The 21,831-nt window shown below is 46.2% G+C and overlaps 1 protein-coding gene across 9 annotated transcripts in view; it reads right to left on the bottom strand.

Moving 5' to 3' along the window:
• LOC146870867 (SWI/SNF-related matrix-associated actin-dependent regulator of chromatin subfamily D member 2-like) overlaps positions 1 to 21,831 on the bottom strand; it is a 1,426,174-nt gene that overhangs the window by 603,051 nt on the left and 801,292 nt on the right. For all 9 annotated transcript variants that reach the window (XM_085647047.1, XM_085647050.1, XM_085647051.1 and 6 more), the window contains one exon: positions 2,396 to 2,515. In XM_085647047.1, the coding sequence (XP_085503173.1) occupies positions 2,396 to 2,515 (120 nt within the window). The remainder of the gene's footprint in view (positions 1 to 2,395; positions 2,516 to 21,831) is intronic.

Below are 21,831 nucleotides of genomic sequence, written 5' to 3'. Positions count from 1 at the left end.
GTCGATGACCTCTTCCCAGTAGCCGCTTAAAGCATCGCAGGACCAAAACATGTGCTTAAAGTCAGTCCCCTCCTCCCCACAACGAGGGCATTGCGGTGTGGGGCCCCCAAAATACTGAAACAATTTAGCTGGCGTCAGGTATGCCCTATGCAGGGTGAAGTACTGCACCAGTTGAAACCGGGCGTTACGCGTGCTCTTCCAGGCCCGTCTCTGTAGTGTAGGCCACGTCAGTTCCGGGATAGGTTTCCCGATATCGGTTTCCCACTTATCCTTCAACGCAGTCAAAGGAGCTATTCCAGAAGAGGAACTTGACATTGATCATTGTGATGACAAAGACTGCCTCTCCCTAAAATGACAAAAATGGTGATGCTTCTTCTTTTTTCTCGCAGACTCATCACCTGAGGAATGATGGTGATGGTGGGAACTTTTCTTCGTGAGCTCTTTGTGCCATCTCCATGGAGAGGAAGAGTGATAGATTGGAGAGACATGAGGTACCACAAAAGCTGGGGCCACCAGAGCCACATGGACATTGTAGTTAAACCCTCAAAGGCTCACGTATGGTGAGTGTTGCACTCTGCTACTGGGTAGGCTGGAGCTATTTTGTAGAGGGCTGTTGCTCCAGAAAAGAAGGCACATGGAGAATTAGTCCCCAAGTTCTGTCCTTCTCACAAGAGGCCAGCTTGTTGCCCCTTAGGGTCACAGAGTTGCTGCTGGACCTGTCGTAGATTGATGGCCTCAACATCGACCCCAACATCAAAAAGACAGCAGAAATCATGGAAAAAGTTCCTAAAACCCTCGCTTTTGACTGTCTCTAAGTTGAATGTCGGCTTTGAATGCCACGTCGTCGAAAGAAAATGCCTTACCATAGAGTGCTTCAACTTCGAACGGGAGTGTAAATGCCAGCAACATGTGGCACCATCTGAGGGCCCTCAGTGGGGCCAGGTGTCTGACCTGGTCAAAACAAGAACAGGAAAAGAGGTTGAAAGCTCTATCGCCAACTGCAGATAGTGGACTACAAGGCTAATCACCCAACTTCACTCTGTTTTGCCTTTAGACAGCCTCCCTACTGCATCTGAGGTACATGCATGGCAAGTCTGAGCATATCTTGCACCTCCCAATGGAGTGAAAATAAATCTAAGAGGCAGGTGACACACACATCACATTTGTTCTTTCAACACTTCTTTCCTCCACAAGAAGGGCATGCATCAAAGAGAGTCAGCACGGTAGTGCATAAAACAGAGGTGCGGATGCACACCTCAGTAAAAAATCAGGAACAAAGTGAATGTGACAATATAAAACATCATGTGGAACAAAAAATAGCATTTAGTTTTTCAGCAAAACTAAGTCTTAAATAGTAGGGTGTGTTCAGGGATCCTTACTTACGGAGTCAGACACTGCACTACAAGATGGGAAGGCTGGTTGCCGTAGAATTAGGTACAGGTGCAAAGTAAATTTAGCACTATATCTGCTTTGCCTATTCGAGATCCCAGGACATTAAAAAAAGGGTTTTATTCAGTCGCGTTTTTAATTGAGCTAATGTTAATTGTTTTTTAAAACCAGAAACAAGGGACAATATGAAGAACATATTGCCCTATATAGGGCTATTTTCTTCTTAACCTTTAAATCATGTGACAAAATGGTGTACTGTGGATCCTGTGCACGCAGGGGATTTCACTCCTGTTTATTGATATCAGAGAGAAAAATAGGTTGTGTATTTCCGCTCACTTGACATTTAACTTATGTTTAAATAAAAAACCTTCTGTTAAACAAAAACACAGTGAAAGTTTAGTTATGGTTACTAAACAAAACAAAAAAAACTGAAATACAGCAGTTATGGTGATCTGTTTCAGCTACAGGGAAACAACAATCTTCCAGAGCATCTTTCCCTAGAACTGCCCAGCTGACTAGTTCCAACTGGACCTGCCTTGGAACCCTGCTGCTGGCCTCTGTTGGAGTGAGTCCTAACCCCAAAGTGGTGCCCCCCAGGTTCAGAATCTTTGGATGGTGTTAAGAGTGTACTCCTTCTGACCAAATTGCAAAAGATGGGACTTAGAAACTTTTTGCCACCTTTTCAAGAGAATAGGCGGGAGACAGGGATAGCACTCATTTAGTCACCAGTCAAAATCAACTTAAAGGTTTGCCCCGCTGAAGGAGATCTGACTTCCAGAAAAGTTTGGGAGGCCTGATGGCCTCAACAATGGCAGTCAGTGGAGTGAGGAAATATTAAAGATGTCGCCTTGATCAGGTGGTGTGGGTCTACAAAGTACTCTTTGGATAGAGGCTAACACTCCATAGTTTTTTTTATTACATCATACGATTAAATGCAACAACAGTGACTGATAGCGAAGATTTCAGGACCAAATGGAGAAAAAGCAAATAAATTCAGAAGGCTTACATCATCCAGCAGCTTTCCTTCCACTCTGAGCTCCCACGAAGCACCTTTCTCCGTTTCATCTCCCTCGGGTTTGCCTGGAGCAGAGGTGTTTGAGATATAGATTCTAAGCTTGTGCTTTTGCTGTGGATGTTGCAGAAATAAAGATATAATGAGCAAGACGATAGTCAAACAGAAATTACTGCTAAATGCTACCTGGCTACTCTCTGCTTTTCTTACTTGTATTGCACTCAAAAGCATCTTGAAATAACCGACTGAATGGCAAAGCCTATAGGTTTCACAGGTGAGACTTTTTAGCTTTGCCAAGGCTTTTTTATATCAGGATTCATAGTACCAAATTTTATTTTTTCATCGCACAATTCAGGAAAGGCAGAAATCAAAGTACTGGGATAGGGCTGGTCAAATGATGCATTTCCCACATAACTTTAGCCGCATATGTTTTTTTTTTAACAGCACTAAATTAAGTATTTCTTTAACGGCAAAGAGAATAACCCACATACGTTAGGTTTACATTGGACTTCACTTATTGATGTCAAAAGAAATTTTGAAAATGTCATCTTGTCCGATATTTATGAATTGATGCAACACAAAAATATGTAATAGTTAACTTGGCACTCTATGGAATGTTTGTAGTCAAGAGACTGGCGACTAGCAGCAGCTCTGTAAGTAGTCCTGCGGATAAGGTGCGTGAAATACCTGTCAAAATGAGTAATATCAGACAGTGCGTCCTTCTCAAGAACGATCCCGGGAAGGAACTTCGTGAATAAAATGAATCAGCCTGGCACAACAATTCAGGGAAGCCATTTAAACCTATGTCGGCCCCGTATTTTTCCACCAACCGATGGGAAGCAGCCACGGTTTCCGCAATGCATTTAACCTTTGGATTCCCTGGTTTAGGATGTGAGGGGAAGAAAGCAGTCCTAAGGATACTCGGGGGAAATATGTGGGACACTAGAGAACTTCGTAAGCATAGAGTTTGAGCATGAATAGTTTTTTATATCTATATTATTACAAAAAGAAAAATAAGAAATAAAATAATAGCACACATTACACTAATACATACAATAAACAAGACTAAAAGTAGCTTATTGCCTACCAGATGGGTATGTAAAAGAACCACTAACCACTACTGAAACAATTAAAGAACCCCCACAAGGAAATAAATGCATTCGTATAATAATAGCATATATCATTGATCGGAACCAAAAAATATATGGGATAAAGTCCCCCCTGCTGTAAAATATAAGGATATAACGACTCACTGAGGCGTTCTATGACCATATAGAGGAACAAGGCTGTTGGCAGAGTTCCTTTATAAGGTTATGGAACTCAATATCCTAAGCATGAATGGCTGGGAGTACTCTATTCCTCATAATACATAGACACACCATCACCTTTCCCACAAACCACTTAAATCCTTGGTGCATACCTCTTCCATAAAAAATAGCGAGCAAATTTGCAAACATGAGGAATTACAATAGATTCTCTTGATCAAAATTAAACACATCATAAAAATGATGGATACTTGTTGGAAAAAGATATTTGATTTAGTTTGATACAAGTCAGTTTTTTATTTTAAAGTTTTTTGTATTGAATTTTCATAAAACATGTAATACATAAGGTAAATAATAATACATAGAGTGACATAAAATAATGCAGAAGGGGGAAGTCGCATAATAGTCCTGAGGTTAGGATTGGTCTACGAGACTGACCCAACTTAAAAATAATAGGCAGAAGTGTAGTTAATAAAGGTAAGAGGAGATAGGAAGTGAGAGAAGAGGGGGAGCCATTATATTGCTTTGATTATTATCTATGCGCACAAGTCGATCTTTGCGAAGGGTTGTAAGTAAGTTATGAGTGTTAGAGAGAGAGCCATCGTTGGCTGCTAGTGTATACATGGGAGGTGAGCAAATTGGCGCTTTGTATGAGGTAGCGGTTTACATGTGAGGATGTTTTAGGGTGGTTTATTTGAGGCAAAATAATTGTCTAACTTGTCCCAGATAGGCCAAGATGGAGATCTTCATGGTGAGTGTTGGAGAGAGATATTGTCTGCGCCTCTAATGTGAGTAATCCAGTTAATCCAGCTTTTAAACGAGGCCTTGCGTGTGTCCTCCCAATTGTTTAGGACTTTTTATTGCCAACTAGAGTAATAGGTCCATTAATGGGCTATCTAAGTCTGCGTTAAGAACCTGCAATCAGGGAAGCAAATTCTTTTTTTCGATGGCAGTTAAATAAGCTTGATAGAAATGAGAACACTTTGTCCCAGAAAGTGATAAGGATTTGCAGTGAAGGATGAGGCGAGCTAGATCTTCAACCTCTTCCTTACAGTTCCAGCAGGTGGGTTCTTCGAGAATATTTTGTGCATGTAAGCGTTCTGGGGTCCAGAATGATTTGTGGATGAGCCATAACTTAGTTTGCGACAGAACGGGAGAAATATTTTGATAAGTAACTGATTTCCAGATTTGTGACCAATCAAACTCAGTCAAGGGATTAGAAGAGTGCTGTTCCCAGAATGATGTTAAATTTTTGTTTAAATGCGAGGATTTTGGGCGTAAGAGTTTATATATATATATGGGAGACTTGGTGACGTAAGCTATTAATTTTCAGTATGAGGTTTGGGAGAGAGGGGTTTTCTCTATGTTGTTTCGATTTCAGATGGCCCTGACTTTAAGGAAGTTGTAGAATTCCATCAAGTTTATATTTAGTTTGGAGTTCCGAGAAGGTTGTGGGATACGCTGAGGGGTCTAATTGTTGTGGGAAGAAGATGCCCTTATCTATCCATGACTAGAAATATATGGGTTTACCTTTGTATTTAATGTTGTGGTTATTCCATAGTGATACAAGATTTGAGTATCTTATACTTGAAGGGAGTTTCTTGTCTAATTTTAAGAGAGATGTTTTTGTGTTTCTGAAAATAGATTTTGATCTATCAAGCTTAGTTGTGTTGAAAGTGAATAGGGTTATTGGGTTTTAGATTGTTTAAAATGATAATGGTATGCGGAATTACAACGCGGACGTTGTAACGAAGGCGTTGTAATTCCCTGCGGGGAAAAAGACTGTGGGATAACAAGGCATATTCTTTCTACTTCAAGCCAAACTGGAGTGTAGTTATGGGGGGTGGGGGGGGAGTTAGTGCCAGTAGGAGCCCTGTTTTGCTAGGAAAGCAGTTTGATAATCTTCAAAGTTGGCCAGGTTAACTCCCCCAAGTGAGATATCTAGTCTGAGTTTTTTTAGGGTTATTCTGGTTTTTTATTTTTTTGCCAGATGAATTTTGAGATCAGTTTGTCTAGTGTGTGGTGGAAGTCATTAGATAATAAGCGAGGGAGCATATTGATGAGGTAGTTGACCAGCGAGGTGATCATAATTTTTATTGTTTCGATCCTGCCCCACTAGGTGATAAATTTAGGGCCCACTTGTCCAGTTACTTTTTTATTTTGTCTAGGGTAGTGCTTTCGTTGTGGTATATGGTGTCTAATACGTTGGTCCCAAACTCAATTCCAAGGTATTTTATGTAGCTGGGTTGCCATTATCGTCCAGAAGTCCCCAATATCTCTTTTGTGCAATTAAAATATAAAGGTTTTACTTCTGATTTATCTCTGTATAATTTATATCCTGAATGTTCAGAGTAGGTTTCTATGGTGTACATAAGAGCCTTAATTGAGGTCAAAGGATTTCATGCACTGTTTTAAAAAGTCCAAGGTACTCTACCAAACGCGTCTAATGTTATTGCAACAGATGGTGAGTTAGCATGGTTAGCATTTTTGAGGACGTGGCAGAGAAGACGAGTATTGTCGTTTGACATACAGTATTTAATAAAGCCTACTTGGGAGTTGCTTATTAGTTTTGGGACAAATTCTTTAGGTCTAGTGGTCAGTATTTTCGCATACATTTTACGTTTATAGGGGATATCGGTCTGTAGTTTTTTGGTTGCGATTGGTCTTTCCCTTCTTTGGGGATCACTATAATGTTAGCTTCGGCTTTTGAGTCAGTAACGTCCCTAGAGTTAGTGATATGATTGAATAAGTTTAACATGGTTGGTTGCAATAGCTCAGAGAAGGATTTGTAAAATTTGGCGGTAAAACCGTCTGGGCCTGGGGCTTTATGATCTATCATAGTTTTGATAGCTTCGGCCACTTCAGAATGAATGAATGAGGTAATTTTATAAAGCACGCAATACCCGAAGGTGTCTTAGCGCTGTAAGTATCAAAAAACCCAGGAGCGAGGCCGCCTGGAGGCCTACCTCAAAAATATAGCCGATGACCTATTGGGAAAACAGCCAGGTCTTTAGCTCTTTCCTAAACAGCTGCAAACTGAGTCGCGAGCATAGGAATAGGGGCAAGGAGTTCCATAGTTTCCCTCAAGGTACAAAAGCATTCTTCCACCCCACTGTGCTTTGCTTATTCTTGGGGCAGTGATCATGTGCGCTGAGCTCGACCTCAGGTTCCTGCAAGGGGTATACCAGGAAAACTCATCCTGGACAAAAATCAGCCCGGTTCTGTGAAGGGCCCTGTGGATAATGCAGAGGGCCTTAAATGAAATCCTCTTTTCCACTGGTAACCAGTGCAGGCCATGCATTAAGTGTGAGATTGGTCCAAATTTGGGGGCCTTCAGTAGTGTTCTTGCTGCTGCATTTCGCAGAGACTAGAGTTCCCAAATATAGGGCATTGCAGTAATCTATCTTCGAAACAATAAGTGCCATCATCACTGTCTTTTGTAGATCGAAAGGAGTGAATGAGAGAATTTTCTTAAGTACTCTTAGCATAAAAAACCCTGCTGACGTCGCAGCATTGATTTGTTCAGAAAAACATAATTTAGTATCAAAGATGACACCCAAATTTCTTGCCTTCGGCATTGGTAATCTTGGTGTTATTCTTTCGCTACATGTGGTCATTGTTGATGGTGATTACTGGTATTTCTTTACCCCTTCTGAAGACCGTAGAACAAGTGTCGTGTTTGCAGGGCCTTCCTATAATGTGCAGTGGAAGTGATTTTATGAAATAAGCAAACTAAAAGTGTGTATTACAATGTTCTAACTGTTATGCTTATGACAATTGCCTAGTTGGCAAACTGATTGAGATTGATGTGATTGTGTTGTAATGTGTTTATATACAATATAGGTGATATTTTAATATACTACTGTGTGGAGTCTCTTTTGTAGTGTGTGTAAGTGTCTCACTGGAGTGTGTGTGTTTGTTGCGCAAAAACACTTTGCACATTCAGGGATAAGCCTGACTGCTCTGCCAAGCTACCAAGGGGGTGAGCAGGAGTTATCTTGGGTGTGTAACTCCCTTATCTTGACTAGAGTGGTGGGTTCTGCCTGATTTAGGTGCATACCTTAGCCAACCAGAAACTTCATTTCCAACACTTCATCTCTTGTATGTTATATCTATTCATTAGGAAGTCTTCCAAGATTTAGGAGAAACAGAAAAAACAATGAAACACTCCACACAAATGACTTCTAACCGGACAAGAGAGACATACACGCACAATGACATACACACAGCCAATAGAATATCTGTCTATAGAGAGTAGCAGCTTCCCAAAGGAGACCACCTTTGGAGGGATTCTGGCACAAGGAATATCTTTCTAGAACTGAAGGGACATGTTCAGAAATATCCTAAAGTTTTAGGTAACTGATGTGCAGGGGGCACAATGGATCAGGTACAGGGGCATAGAGAGAGTACCCACCAAGGAACAAAAATTTGCAATACAATTGGTCATGCCTTTGGGACCTTATATGTATTTAGCTATGCAGCACATCAGCCTGGGTGCTGAAACATCTACTGTTCTTTAACATGGAGGGAAAGTAAGCACCAAACTGCATGACACGCCAGGTATGGGAACACATGGAGAGAAATATTGCCTTTCAGCAGGAAATGGTATATTCCAAAGCTCTATTTTTAATATAAAATCAGAGTCTTCGGTGGTCATATGACTGAAAATACAAGATTTGAAAAAAATATTAGGTGCTCGTGGTAACAATTTCTATGGACTGGAATCTAGAGAATGCTAAAGTGATTCTGGCATTTTACTGACCTCTGCTGGTCGTTTTCTATCAAGAAAGTTAAATATAGGCAGTTGCTAGTAAGAAAAAGCAGAAAATCCCTCAGCAGAAAGCAATTCTGGTATTTTACTGACCTCTACTGGTCATTTTCTATCAAGACATTTAAAGTTATTTTAGGTGTTTTTATCTTAAACCGTTGTTAATTGCCCATAACATCAGGTCACACAAAGTAGCATGAAATTCCTGGTGACACTAGATGATCCTCTAACATGTTACAATGTTGCATTGTTTACCCTAAAATCGATTAAAGCGAGGAAAAGTATTGTGTAGCAAAAGAACTGTTTTAAAAAATGTTTTTGTAATCATGTGTCTTTTAATACTTAATACTTTTTAGATATATTACTTTGTATATACTTTTATGGATGTTTTCTGTGATAGCCGAATAAAGATTTAAATGAAACGAACGAACTAAACAACAGTTAAATAGAGGCAGTTGAACAAGCAGAAAGCAGTTCTGGTATTTTACTGACCTCTACTGGTCATTTTCTATTAAGACAGTTAAATAGAGGCAGTTGAACAGAAAAAAAGTCCCTATGCGGAAGCAGGCATGTCCTAGGGCTGAGCCCACAAAGTACATACACCTATAAGTATATACCAAAGTATATACAAACGGTCTTGAATGCTTGACCTACAAAAGACGCACTCTTTCAAAGAGAGGCAGGGAAAGTGAAAGTTCAAGGGGAGTGATCATGTCAAATCAGAATGAGGGTGTTCTAGTGGAGAAGAGATCCCGTGACATGGGTGAAATATCAAGGAGCATGTCCGCAGAAAGCGAGGAAAGGTAGGCATAGAGAGAATGCCAGCACTCAGGAAACATATCAGTAGGGAGGGGTCGGTTGCAAGGCAAGTGAGCATATCTAGTGAATCAATCAGTTGAAGGATGTGAAGACCGATGGATCAGAGAAATGCACTTTCAAGCATTAAAGAACATGTCCATGGTGAGGGAACATGCCCAAATACATGAAAAGCATGTGTCTCAACACCTGTGACATCTCTGAAGGCAACGGCGATGGGGTTTATGTTTAGGCATGTTAGGTATTTGTTCAGCACAAATAGGGCCGCTCCCAGTCAGGTGTCCAAGGTGCTACAGTTTTTTACTTTGTAAGTGCAGGCATCTCACAAAAAGTGAAGGACTGGTCTCACACCCCACCTGGTGTCATGCTTCATCATTGACTAGTCCTCGCCCTCTAGAAACTTGGTTTGGTAGAGGGCGGGCATACACCTGATGACAGGGATGCACTTCTAAACTAAGTGGGGGCCCTTACATACAAAAAGTGAGTTAAAAGGCCATAATAGATGTCAAATAAATTTTAATGTGGCTGACATCTATATGATATTTAAAATAAGTGATCGCTGGGTTGGGGATTCTATTGTCCCCCCACCGAAGTCAGTGTGGTCAACATGTGTCTGCCAGTTGGCCCGGTAGGGTCCGTGGCATTTATCAGGACCTAAAGGAATAATGGCGGACTCCACTCTTACCAGACTGTGGTGAGAGGGTTTCCACTGTGTGGGGTGATCAAGATCACACTCCACTATGGTGCGGCTTGTAACTATAGCCTGAAAGAAAAAACAAGAAGTGAAAAACGTACAGTACAATGTAGCACCTGTTTCAAAGTGTAAAAGAACTTACAGTCAGCCACATGCACAAACAAATATTGTGAGTGGCTATAAGTGCAGCAATCGTGTCAGTCATCTGTGCACTTAATGTCTTATGGAGATGTTTTATCCACAATGCTTACCCTAGATTTGGGACAAGTTGCCCCATAGGAGGGTGAGTGCAGAGGACCCCTTTGGTCGACCGCTAAATAACGAGGAGATAAAAGAAATAACATCAGAAGGTAAATACATGTAAATACAACCATGAGGTTCTATGGTCTACCAGAGGCTAGGGTCTGATAAGGATTAAAATGATAGTAATACCAATACTCATAGACATAAAGGAGTTCATTCATCCACACATTTGGTTTCAAATTGTGGGCAATGAGGGCAGCTTCACATAGTGATAAAGGAATTTCTCACCTGACTTCACATGGACATGCACACCTCTCCTGGACTTCAAGCTGCCACAGTGCCAGTTTTGCACTGCTGGCGAGTTCCCAGTCAGTAAGTTATCCAGGGCCTAGAATCAAAAGGGCAGGCTTCAGCAGCTCTCAAAAGTGACATCATGTTCTGATGGCGCTCTCCCACTGGTTGATCATCGGGAGCAAGGTAATGAAGGGGGGTGTGACACTGCAAATCTTTGACGGTCTACGAGTTTCCCATTCAGCAGCAAAGTCTTTTTATTTTTTTTTGCAGATTTATAAAGAGCGAACTCGACCTGAAGGTATTGGAGTGCTTTACACGAGCACCAGTTATGTTACACAAGGACACATTCATCTTTTGTAGGCACAGGGAGATTAAGTGAATTGCCCAGAATCACAGGGTGCTGAGCCGATGCCGAGGCTTGAACCCGACAAAACAGTAGGGTACAAACTCAAGCGGACTGGCTCCGACCAAGGGGCCATACTGCACGTGCGCACAAACATTGCTGCAAGACTCTTCCTTCAGTTTGTCCTGTCACAGCAAATAAACCATAAGGTGGGTGGAGACTGCTCTATCATTGCACTTGCGTTTACCACTCTCTCTACATTGACCTTCCTTGCCCTTCCTGTCGCTCTGCTTTACTTATCCCGCTCTGGGCCAAATCAGCAAATGCCACAGTACCAGCATAAGAAGCCACGCTTACAATGACCAAGCCCACCATCATGACATCAGTAAGCTGGACTGTGCATCAAAGGCGAATCACTCCATACACCTTCCCGCCACGTACGTAGTTGTCCCATCCCTCAAAAAAACTTGAGAACTATTTTTGATAATATTACAGGCAGCTCCGTGATGAGCATCTTTCAGGTATTTTACTTTTGCTGCCGACTCCCACATAATGTGTAGAGGAACGACCCTTATTACCAGTCTCCCATGCCGTGCACTGTGCTTGAGTGGGCCCCCTGGAGCTCGGGGGGCCCCCCCGCACTGCGGGGTCTGCGTGGGCTATTGTTACGCCCCTGGCTGGGTAATATTGCAGCAAGATATTACAGTAAGATTCTAACTTTTCTATAACTACCTTAGGAGAGCAAAGAATAAGCATGTTGCCATACATTTTCTCTTTCTACTTGTCATGGTACAGCTGTTGGAAGCCGGTGTCCCAGTCACGCACCGCTGTCACAAATGCGCAACCCGGGACTCCTCACTCAACGTTAGGCCAAGTAAGGACACCGTTTGAGATCGCCCTGCTCACCGCCTTAGTAGCTTGGCACGAGCAGCCAAGCCTATCTCCAAGGCACAAGTGTACAGTGTGTGCAACCACACCCACAGCAACCCACTGCTGACACCACAATGGACTCCACACGAGTTTGATAAAAACGAGTATAAACTTTATACAAAAAGAACACGAAGTGGGGTACGATATGTAAAGAATAAGGATGCTACAAATGTATATTATGGTGTCTTTGTATCGTGAAACCTTGAAAATCAATAAAATGTTTATAAAAAAAAAACTTTATACAAAAAGATATACGATCAGACCACACCATATTAAAGCCAACATGCAATAAAGGGTAATATTTGTTCCAGCTGGCTGGTAGGTTCAAATCCCAACCACCGCTTTCAAAATGCTATGCTGCTCGCAATGCTAGAATCACACGGGTTGCAATGGACAAACAATAGTGCGCTGCGTGACGATACAATCCTGTGCTAGGCAAAGGAGAGATAATACAATGCGCAACGATACACCTCGATACAATGCAATGGGAGAAATGATGCAATGCGAACCTCTACAAACATGTACTGCGCAATGAAGGAATAATGCAATGCATCACACCCCAATCACGTACTTTGCAATGAAGAAATAATGCAATGCGCCCCGCTACAATCATGTACTTCGCAATTAAGGAATAATGCAATGCGTAGCTACATGCATGTACTTTGCAATGAGGTAATAATGCAATGCGGGCCGCTACAATCCTGTACTTTGCAAGGGAGAAATAATGCAATGCGTAGCGCTACAATCGTGTACATCTTTATGCAGAAATAATGTCAGGCGTCCTAAGACAGTCCGGCAGTTCGTTAGCAGCAATATTGGCAAGGTGTATTATGACAGTCAACGTCTTCGATAACAGTTGCCCCCCACACGCATCAATGATGACGTTAAGTACAGTTTCTCACTCGGGCCCCAGTACTGCCACTCGTTTGGCCAGTACGGGCCCCAATCTGAGCCGAAGCAAAGAGTCACGTCGCCAGAAGGACTGAGAGGCCGAGAGAGTGTCCCTCCGAGCCCGCACCCTGCCCAGGCAGCAATCCACATTACCTAGGGGCGTGATCCCACTCTCCTCCTTCAACGAACTGGCCTCAGCGGCTCGGCCTGGCAGCTCAGCTCCTCCGGGCTGCCGGTCCAGGCCGCGACTGTTAGGAAGGTCTCAGGCGGCGGCAGGGACCACGTACCCCACGCCTCTGAGATCACGTTACTCCGGGTGCACTTTCACCACAGCACCCTCCGGGTCTCCTCTGGCAAGAAGCCACACACACAACGCTGATGGGACTTCACGTCGACTCCGAGAGCACGTTCACCAGGCACTCCTTCCTGTGGTCTCAGTTGGCACCAAGACACGCACACCGCGCCCCAGAGACTCACTTTCTTCCGGTGCACACGATGATCAGCCCATCACCTCCAAAGTCCCAGGTTGCACCAAAGCACGCACACTGCTTCACTGAGACTTACTTCAACTCCGGAGCCCCGATATCCAGGCGTTCTTCACCAATGCCTTCGGCCGTACCTTGACACGCTCACTGTGTCCGAGCCTTAATTCTCCTCCGGTGTACTCTATGATCAGACACTCTTCACCAGTGCCTCCGGTGCACCCCTACACGCTCCCTGCGCGTCCGAGACTCACTCCACTTCCGATGCAGGCATTGACCAGGCGCTCCTCGCCAACGCCTCCTGTGCACCACGACATGCACCCTGCGCGTCTGAGACTCCCTTCACCTCCGATGCACCAGCTGACCAGGCGCTCTTCACCAGCGCCGGCGGTGCACCACAACATGCACCCTGCGTGTCCAAGTCTCACTTCACCTCCGATGCACACGACACACAACCAGCGCGCCCGAGACTCACTTCACCTTCGATGCACACGTTGACCAGGAAGTCTTCACCAACGCCTCCTGTGCACCACGACACGCACCCAGTGTGTCCGAGTCTCACTTCCCTTTCGTTTGTCCAAGATCACAGGGCACACCTACCGAGGGTCTCAAGCTGCCACAACATGCGCCCACTGCATCGCTTGAAACGTCTCCAAAACTTGTATGTTCTTGTGTTTCCAAACAGGGAGCCAGCTCACCTCAGGCCCTTGGGGTAACAAGACACAGCACAAAGCACAGTGTTCCTCAAGCAGGGGGACCCAGCACACACAGCACAGTCCCAACAGCCTCTTCCTTGGTTAAAACAGCAAACTGCAGACCAGCCCCAGATCACGAAGCAAGGGTCGGTCCTTCCCAGCAGTCTCTTCAGTTGTGCCTTTCTTAGCAGAGGTTCCTCTTGACCACGAAATGGGTCCAAACCTTTTCAGTCTCAATCCATTTCTATTTCAACGTTCAGGGGTCTCCGCTCTCATAGTTATACCCCTAAATGTCCTTGAAGTTCGTAGTGCTCAGGGGTCCCTGACCCCTGCCTAAATCAGTTCTGGGTGTCTCCCTCCCAGTGTCACCTTTCTTCCTTTGATACTGGGGGTCTGGATCCTTAATCACTCAGCAGGAGATGGGTCAATTGTTTTATAGCTGCAACCCAGGCCTCTTCATCTCCTGGGGTTTCTCCACGCATACTCTCCGGATGCAGGTCAGCCTAGTGCCATCTCCACCCCTCCCTTCTCCCAGAAATGCTTAAAGCACAAAACTCAGCCACTTTCTAAAAGAGTGGTTTCTGAACACACAGTGACAAAACCACCTTCCTAGAAGGATGTGTTATGACACTGTGAGTTAATACCTACTAAACTTCACCTCTCCATTTTAAACTTATGAGAAACTAGGCTAACAAACACAATACCCAGCCTCCCCCATTCTGTCCTATGGGCAGGATGGCCTTTCACCTGTGAAAAACGAAATGGAGTGTTTTTCACTGTCATGACATAACCCACACATCAGTATATGTCCTGCCTTTTACTTACACTGCACCCTGCCCAGGGGTTACCCGGGACCTACCACAGGGGTGCCCATGGTGTACGCAAAAGGGAAAGTAAGGTCTGATAAGTGGTTGCAATTGTCAGGACAACATGCTAACTTAGCAAACTGCGCGCAGGCCCTACACTGCAGGCCTGAGTTCCCTTCTCCGCGCACCTTTGCATTACTAGCCCTGGCACACACAGTGCACATCACCAGGGACTTTACTAGTAAGGCAAACATACCAGTCATGGCCAACCAATTACCCTTACACTTTACACAGGGAACACTTGTACTTTGACACTGATCAGCAATGGCCAAGTACCCAAAGCATCTAAAAGCAAAGGTGGTAGAGGCAAAAAAGTCAGGGGTAATCATGCCAAGATATGCAAGGTTTAACACGCGTCCCCTCCAGCCAAAAAGTGGGGGGGAACTACCCACCCTCATGGGAGTTCTCATCACTAAGGCGGAAAAATCTGGACAGACCATCAGCATTGGCGTGTTCTGTTCCCGGACCGTGTTCCACCATGAAGTCCATCCCCTGTAGGGAGATGGACCACCTCAACAGTTTTGGGTTCTCACCCCTCATCTGCATCAACCATCTGAGGGGCCGGTTGTCGGTCTGAACCAAGAAGTGGGTCCCAAACAAGTTTTCAGTGCCCAGACCACAGCGAAAGCCTCCCTTTCAATTGCACTCCACCTCTGTCACCGGGGTGGTAGCCTTCTGCTAATGAAAGCTACGGGTTGGTCCAAGCTCTCGTTGTTTAATTGTGAGAGTACGGCTCCCACCCCATGCTCTGAAACATCTGTCTGCACTTTAAACGATCTGGAGAAATCCAGCGCCCGTAACACGGGTGCGGTGCACATGGCAGTTTTCAGGGCAACAAAGGCGGTCTGGCAGGCATCAGTCCAGACCACCTTTTTGAGTTGTTTCTTGGACGTCAGTTCTGTCAAGGGGGCAACAAGGGTGCCATACCCCTTCACTAACCGTCTGTAATACCCAGTGAGTACTAGAAAGGCCCTCACTCCGGTCTGGGTCTTGGGGGGTTCCCAAGCCAGGATGGTTTCAATCTTTGCCTGTAGGGGCGCCACCTGGCCGCTCCCCACCAGGGGTCCCAAGTACACCATGGAACCCTGCCCTATCTGGCACTTACTTGCCTTGATAGTTAGGCCCGCCCTCTGCAAGGCCTTCAATACTTCACAGAGATGTTGCAAATGTTCCTCGCAACTGGAGCTGAACACTGCAATGTTGTCCAGGTAAGCGGCTCTGAATTCCTCCGGCCCACTCAGCACCTGGTTAACCAGTCTCTGGAAGGTGGCAGGGGCATTCCTCAACCCAAAGGGCATAACCCCGAACTGGTATTGCCCCTGTGGCGTTGAGAACGCTGACCTCTCCTTGGCCCCCTGGGTCAAGACAATATGCCAGTACCCCGATGTCAAATCAAATGTACTGAGGTACTGGGCAGCTCCCAGCCGATCCACGAGCTCATCAGCTCAGGGGATGGGGTGCGTGTCAGTCTTAGTGACCGCATTGAGCCCACGGTAATCCACACAGAACCAAAATTCGGGAGTGGCACCTGGTGCAGCAGCTTTTGGCACAAGGACCACTAGGCTGGCCCAGGGGCTGCAGGACAGCTCAGTCACCTCTAGCGCCAGCATCTTGGAAACCTCGTCCTTGATGCTGGCCCTGACCTTATCAGCTACCCTGTAAAATGTTTGTTTTATAGGCGGACTGTCTCCAGTGTCCACATCATGGACGCACCAATGGGTGACTCCTGGGGTCAGGGAGAACAGGGAGGTGAACTGACTCAATACCTGGCGACAGTCCCTCCGTTGTTCCGGGGTCAGGGAAGGCGAGAGGTAAACCCCATCCACTGACCCATCCAACTCCTTGGTTGACAGGAGTTCAGGAAGAGGTTCACTCTCCTCTTCCGCCCGTCATCTGTAGCCAAGACCATGGTCACTTCAGACCTCTCAAAGTGTGGATTGAGGCGGTTCACATGGAGAACCCTCAAAGGATTCCTAGGAGACCGTAAGTCCACCAGGTAGGTCACTTCGCTCCTTCATGCCACCACCTCATAAGGCCCAGTCCACTTGTCCTGGAGTGCACAAGAATCCACTGGCGCCATCACCCACACTTTCTGCCCAGGTTGAAACTCGACCAGAGTGGCATTGTGGTCGTACCACCGTTTCATATCCTCCTGGCTGGCTTCCAGATTCGCCTGAGCGAGCTGCCTGAAACACCTAGTTTGGTCCCTGAAGGCCAGCATGTAGCTGTATGCATCCTAGGGGGGTTTACTAGGAGCCTTCTCCCAGCCCTCATTCACCAAACTCAAGGGTCCTCTGACTGGGTGCTCATACAGGAGCTCAAAGGGGCTGAACCCCAATGACTTCTGTGGCACCTCTCGATATGCAAACAGCAGGCATGGTAAGAGGACGTCCCACTTACGCCTCATGGGTTTCTCCAGACCCATAGTCGTGCCCTTCAAGGTCCGGATAAACCTCTCAACCAGACAATTACCCTGGGGGTGGTAAGGTGTGGTGAACTTGTAAGTTACCACGCACTCCTTCCATAAGAGATTTCATATACCTTAATATGAAATTAGTACCCCTGTCGGACACCACCTCTCTGGGGAACCCCACACGGGAGAAAATCCCCATCAGTATGCGGCCCAATACAGGGGCTGTCGCCATCCAGAGAGGGATGGCTTCCGGGTACCGGGTGGCATGGTCCACCAAGACCAGGATGAACCTGTTGCCCATGGCCATCTTGGGATCCAGAGGCCCCACAATGTAAATGCCCACCCTCTCACAGGGTGTGCTGACTACAGGGAAAGGTTGGAGGGGAGTCTTTCGCTTCCTTCCACTCTTACCACTCGCCCGACAAGTCTGATAGGTCCTGCAATGAGTATGAGAACTCTTGCGTATCTGGGGCCAGTAGAAGTGGGTGACAAGCCGCTCAAAGGTCTTGTCCTGCCCCAAATGTCCCACGAAAGGTACATCATGAGCCAACCCCAATAGGAAGGCTCTGAAGCGCTGGTGTACCACCAGCACCCGGGCTGACCCACCCTTAGCCACCTTTGGTTCACTATACAGGAGATCGTTCTCCCAGTAAATCATTTGTGATCCCGACTGATCACCTGCTGCCTGGTTTGCTGCCTGCTGCCGCAAGAGAAGGGCACTTCTTCTGTTCCTCACAGATTTCCTCCCTGGAGGGCCCCCCTTCCTGCTGCCATTCGGTCAGCCCGGATCGGTCCCTCAGTTCAGCTACTTGTTACCCCGTAGGCTCCAGGGCATCCCCCTCAAAGGGTGCCTCCTACTGGACCATGGGAACTGTGGGGGCCGGCTTCCTGCGCCCCCTGCCCCTTCTCTTCCTGGCAGGCACCTGGGCCACTGTTTCAGGTCCCAGGTTCTCTTGAATACCTTTACTGGCTAGCATAGATCGAGTGGTCACATATGCCCACTCAGGTAGACCCAACATCTCCAAATGCGCCTGGCGCTCCACCTCCTTCCAGGGGGAACTCTCCAGGGCATTCCCTAGCAGACAGTCTACAGGCATGGACGGACTCGCAACAACCTTCAAGGAACCTGAGACCCCTCCCCATTCAAAGGGAACTAGCACCAACTTGCAGAGGCGCACTGAACTGTCTGCTGACATTACAGGGTGAAGCACATCAGGATTTACTTGCTCTTCAGACACCCACTGACAACTGACAGATGTAAAACTGGCTCCGGTGTCCCTCAGAGCCTCCACCCTCCGTCCTTTGATGGTCACCCACTGCCTGTACTTTTTAGTGTTCTCAGTCGACTCCAAGAGCACGTTCACCAGGCACTCCTTCCTGCGGTCTCAGTTGGCACCAAGACACGCACACTGCGCTGCAGAGACTCACTTTCTTCCGGTGCACACGATGATCAGCCGATCACCTCCACAGTCCCAGGTTGCACCAAAGCACGCACACTGCTTCACTGAGACTTACTCCAACTCCGGTGCCCCGATATCCAGGAGCTCTTCACCAACGCCTTCGGCCGCACCTCGACACGCTCACCGTGTCTGAGCCTCACTTCTCCGGTGCACTCGATGACCCGGAGCTCTTCACCAGTGCCTCCGGTGCACCCCAAAACACACCCTGCGCGTCCGAGACTCACTCTACTTCCGATGCACGCATTGACCAGGCGCTCCTCGCCAACGCCTCCTGTGCACCACGACACGCACCCTGTGCGTCCGAGACTCCCTTCACCTCCGATGCACCCGCTGACCAGGCGCTCTTCACCAGCACCAGCGGTGCACCACGACACGCACCCTGCGCGTCCGAGTCTCACTTCACCTCTGATTCACATGCTGATTAGGCGCTCTTCACCAATGCCTGCGGTGCACCACAGCATGCACCTTCACCAGTGCCTCCGGTGCACCCCGACACGCACCCAGTGCGTCCGAGACTCACTTCACCTTCGATGCACACGTTGACCAGGTGCTCTTCACCAACACCTCCTGTGCACCACGACACATACCCAGCGCATCCGAGTCTCACTGCTCCTTCGTGTGTACAAGATCACAGGGCACACCTTCCGAGAGTCTTAAGCTGCCACAACACGTGCCCACTGCATCGCTTGAAACGTCTCTGGAAACTTTTATGTTCCTGTGTTTCCAAACAGAGAGCCAGCTCACCTCGGGCCCTTGGCGTAACAAGACACAGCACAGTCTTCTTCAAGCAGGGGGACCCAGCGCACACTGCACAGTCCCAACAGCCTCTTTTATGGTTAAAACAGCAAACTGCAGACCAGCCCCAGATCACGAAGCAAGGGTCGGTCCTTCCCAGCAGTCTCTTCAGTTGTTCCTTCTTTAGCAGAGGTTCCTCTTGACCACGAAATGTATTCAAGCCTTTTCAGTCTTAATCCATTTCAATTCCAACGTTCAGGGGTCTTTGACGTTCGTTGTGCACAGGTGTCCCTGTCCCCTGCCTAAATCAGTTTTGGGTGTCTCCCTCCCAGTGTCACCGTTCTCCCTTTGATACTGGGGGTCTGGATCCTTAATCACTCAGCAGGAGATGGGTCAATTGTTTTATAGCCGCAACCCAGGCCTCTTCACCTCCCGGGGTTTCTCCTCGCATACTCTCCAGATGCAGGTCAGCCTGGTGCCATCTTCACCCCTCCCTTCTCAGATCCAGACAGTCAATCCACATTCAGCAGAGACGCACAGAAATGCTTAAAGCACAGAACTCAGCCACTTTCTAAAAGAGTGGTTTCTGAACACACAGTGACAAAAGCACCTTACTAGAAAGATGTGTTATGACACTGTGAGTTCATACATACTAAACTTCACCTCTGTTGAGTTTCGATTTAGATACCCGTATATAGGTTTCCCTGAATCATGTCCTTATATAGGCACAATCCACATTGCCCTTATTTAGGTATAGAATCTCAATCTTTATTTAGGCATTAGCCATGCTAACCAAATACAGGCATGGTCACCTACATTCGTCCATCCCACGTCACAACGAGTTCTTAGAAACCAGACCCTTGAGCCGAACGGGACGTTCCCTAGCTAGGATTATAGATTCCTACAAGAACTCATCTATTATGCATGAACTGCTATTCCTTAGGGGTTCATCCATGACGTCTTCCTCTGCCCGACTTTACGTCAATGCTAGCATTCCTAAATACCTTCTAGGTATAAATATACCTTCCCTTACCATGGCAAACAACAGCATGGCACGGCGGTTACACTGCACGGTTCCCCATGGCAAGTTCGGAAGAGACCATATCCCGGCCTGACGCACTGACCAGACGCTGTCATCCCTGCTTGCAGAGAGTCCAGCTTCCAGTGTTCTCACTCCCTTCGTGTGGTGTTAGAGTTTGAGACCCGGATAGAGATTCCTACCTCGCTCATTCTAAAGGTATGGAGCCAACTAGAACCTAGAGGGACTCTTGGCATACTATACTTAGTATATACCATACTATAGAAAACATCACCTATTTTTACCTCGCACCACACTTAGGTTAGGTACACCGGGGTAGGACTATTTAGAAGCATCAGGTGAGTATTCACACTTTAGCCTGTGTTATTTATGTATGTATATATGAATATATGTCATAGCTAAAAGACAATGCTATTGCAGTATTATATCTTTTTACTGCTTACGCTGTGTGTATTATATATATTGCTTTCTGCCTAATGATCGTTAAAGCTCATATCTCTTACACAAGAAACAAGACTGTTCAATAAACCCTTTTATTGAAATGCCCGTTTTTCTATTTCTGTGTCACTCTGGAGAAACTAAGCATGCACGATTGACTGAGTGAAACTGTTATCTATTGATCTATTGTTTCCACGATTCTGAGACGCGTTCCGATTCTAAGGGAAACAAAGTTGTCATTTTTATGCGGTTGTCAGAAACGAATCCCTTCTTGTTCATTCGAGAAGTTTCTAGTGACCTCTGAGTTAGCTGGCACACACAAGTAATTAAGTTTAATGTACTCTATAGGAGCATACTGACCTTAGTCCTATGCAAAAACTATAGTGTATATTATTCCAATGCGCAGAGCCTATAAGGGAAATAGGAACTACACTACACCTCTCCATTTTAAACACAATACCCAGCCTGCCCCATTCTGTCTTATGGGCAGGATGGCCTTTCACCAGTGAAAAACAAAATGGAGTGGTTTTCACTGTCAGGACATAACGCACACCTCAGTATATGTCCTGCCTTTTACATACACTGCACCCTGCCCAGGGGTTACCTGGGACCTACCACAGGGGTGCCCACGGTGTACACAAAAGGGAAAATAAGGCCTGACAAGTGGTTGCACTTGTCAGGACAACATGCTAACTTAGCAAACTGCACGCAAGCCCTACACTGCAGGCCTGAGTTCCCTTCTCCACGCACCTTGGCATTACTAGCCCTGGCACACACAGTGCACATCACTAGGGACTTTACTAGTAAGGCACACATACCAATCATGGCCAACCAATTACCATTACACAGGGAACACTTGTACTTTGACACTGATCAGCAGTGGCAAAGTACCCAAAGCATCTAAAAGCAAAGGTGGTAGAGGCAAAAAAGTCAGGGGTAATCACGCCAAGATATGCCAGGTCTAACAACAGCTATAAAAACTGAATAGAATAAAGAAAAGCCACTTGGCAGCAGGCAATGTAGCATCAGAACTTGACTGTAATTATTACAGTAGAGTT

Source organism: Triturus cristatus, chromosome 1_1 (assembly GCF_964204655.1).
Source record: "Triturus cristatus chromosome 1_1, aTriCri1.1, whole genome shotgun sequence".
Taxonomy (NCBI): Eukaryota; Metazoa; Chordata; class Amphibia; order Caudata; family Salamandridae; genus Triturus; species Triturus cristatus.
The sequence above is the reverse complement of the archived record's forward strand: the minus strand, read 5'-3'. Positions and strand labels throughout refer to the sequence as shown.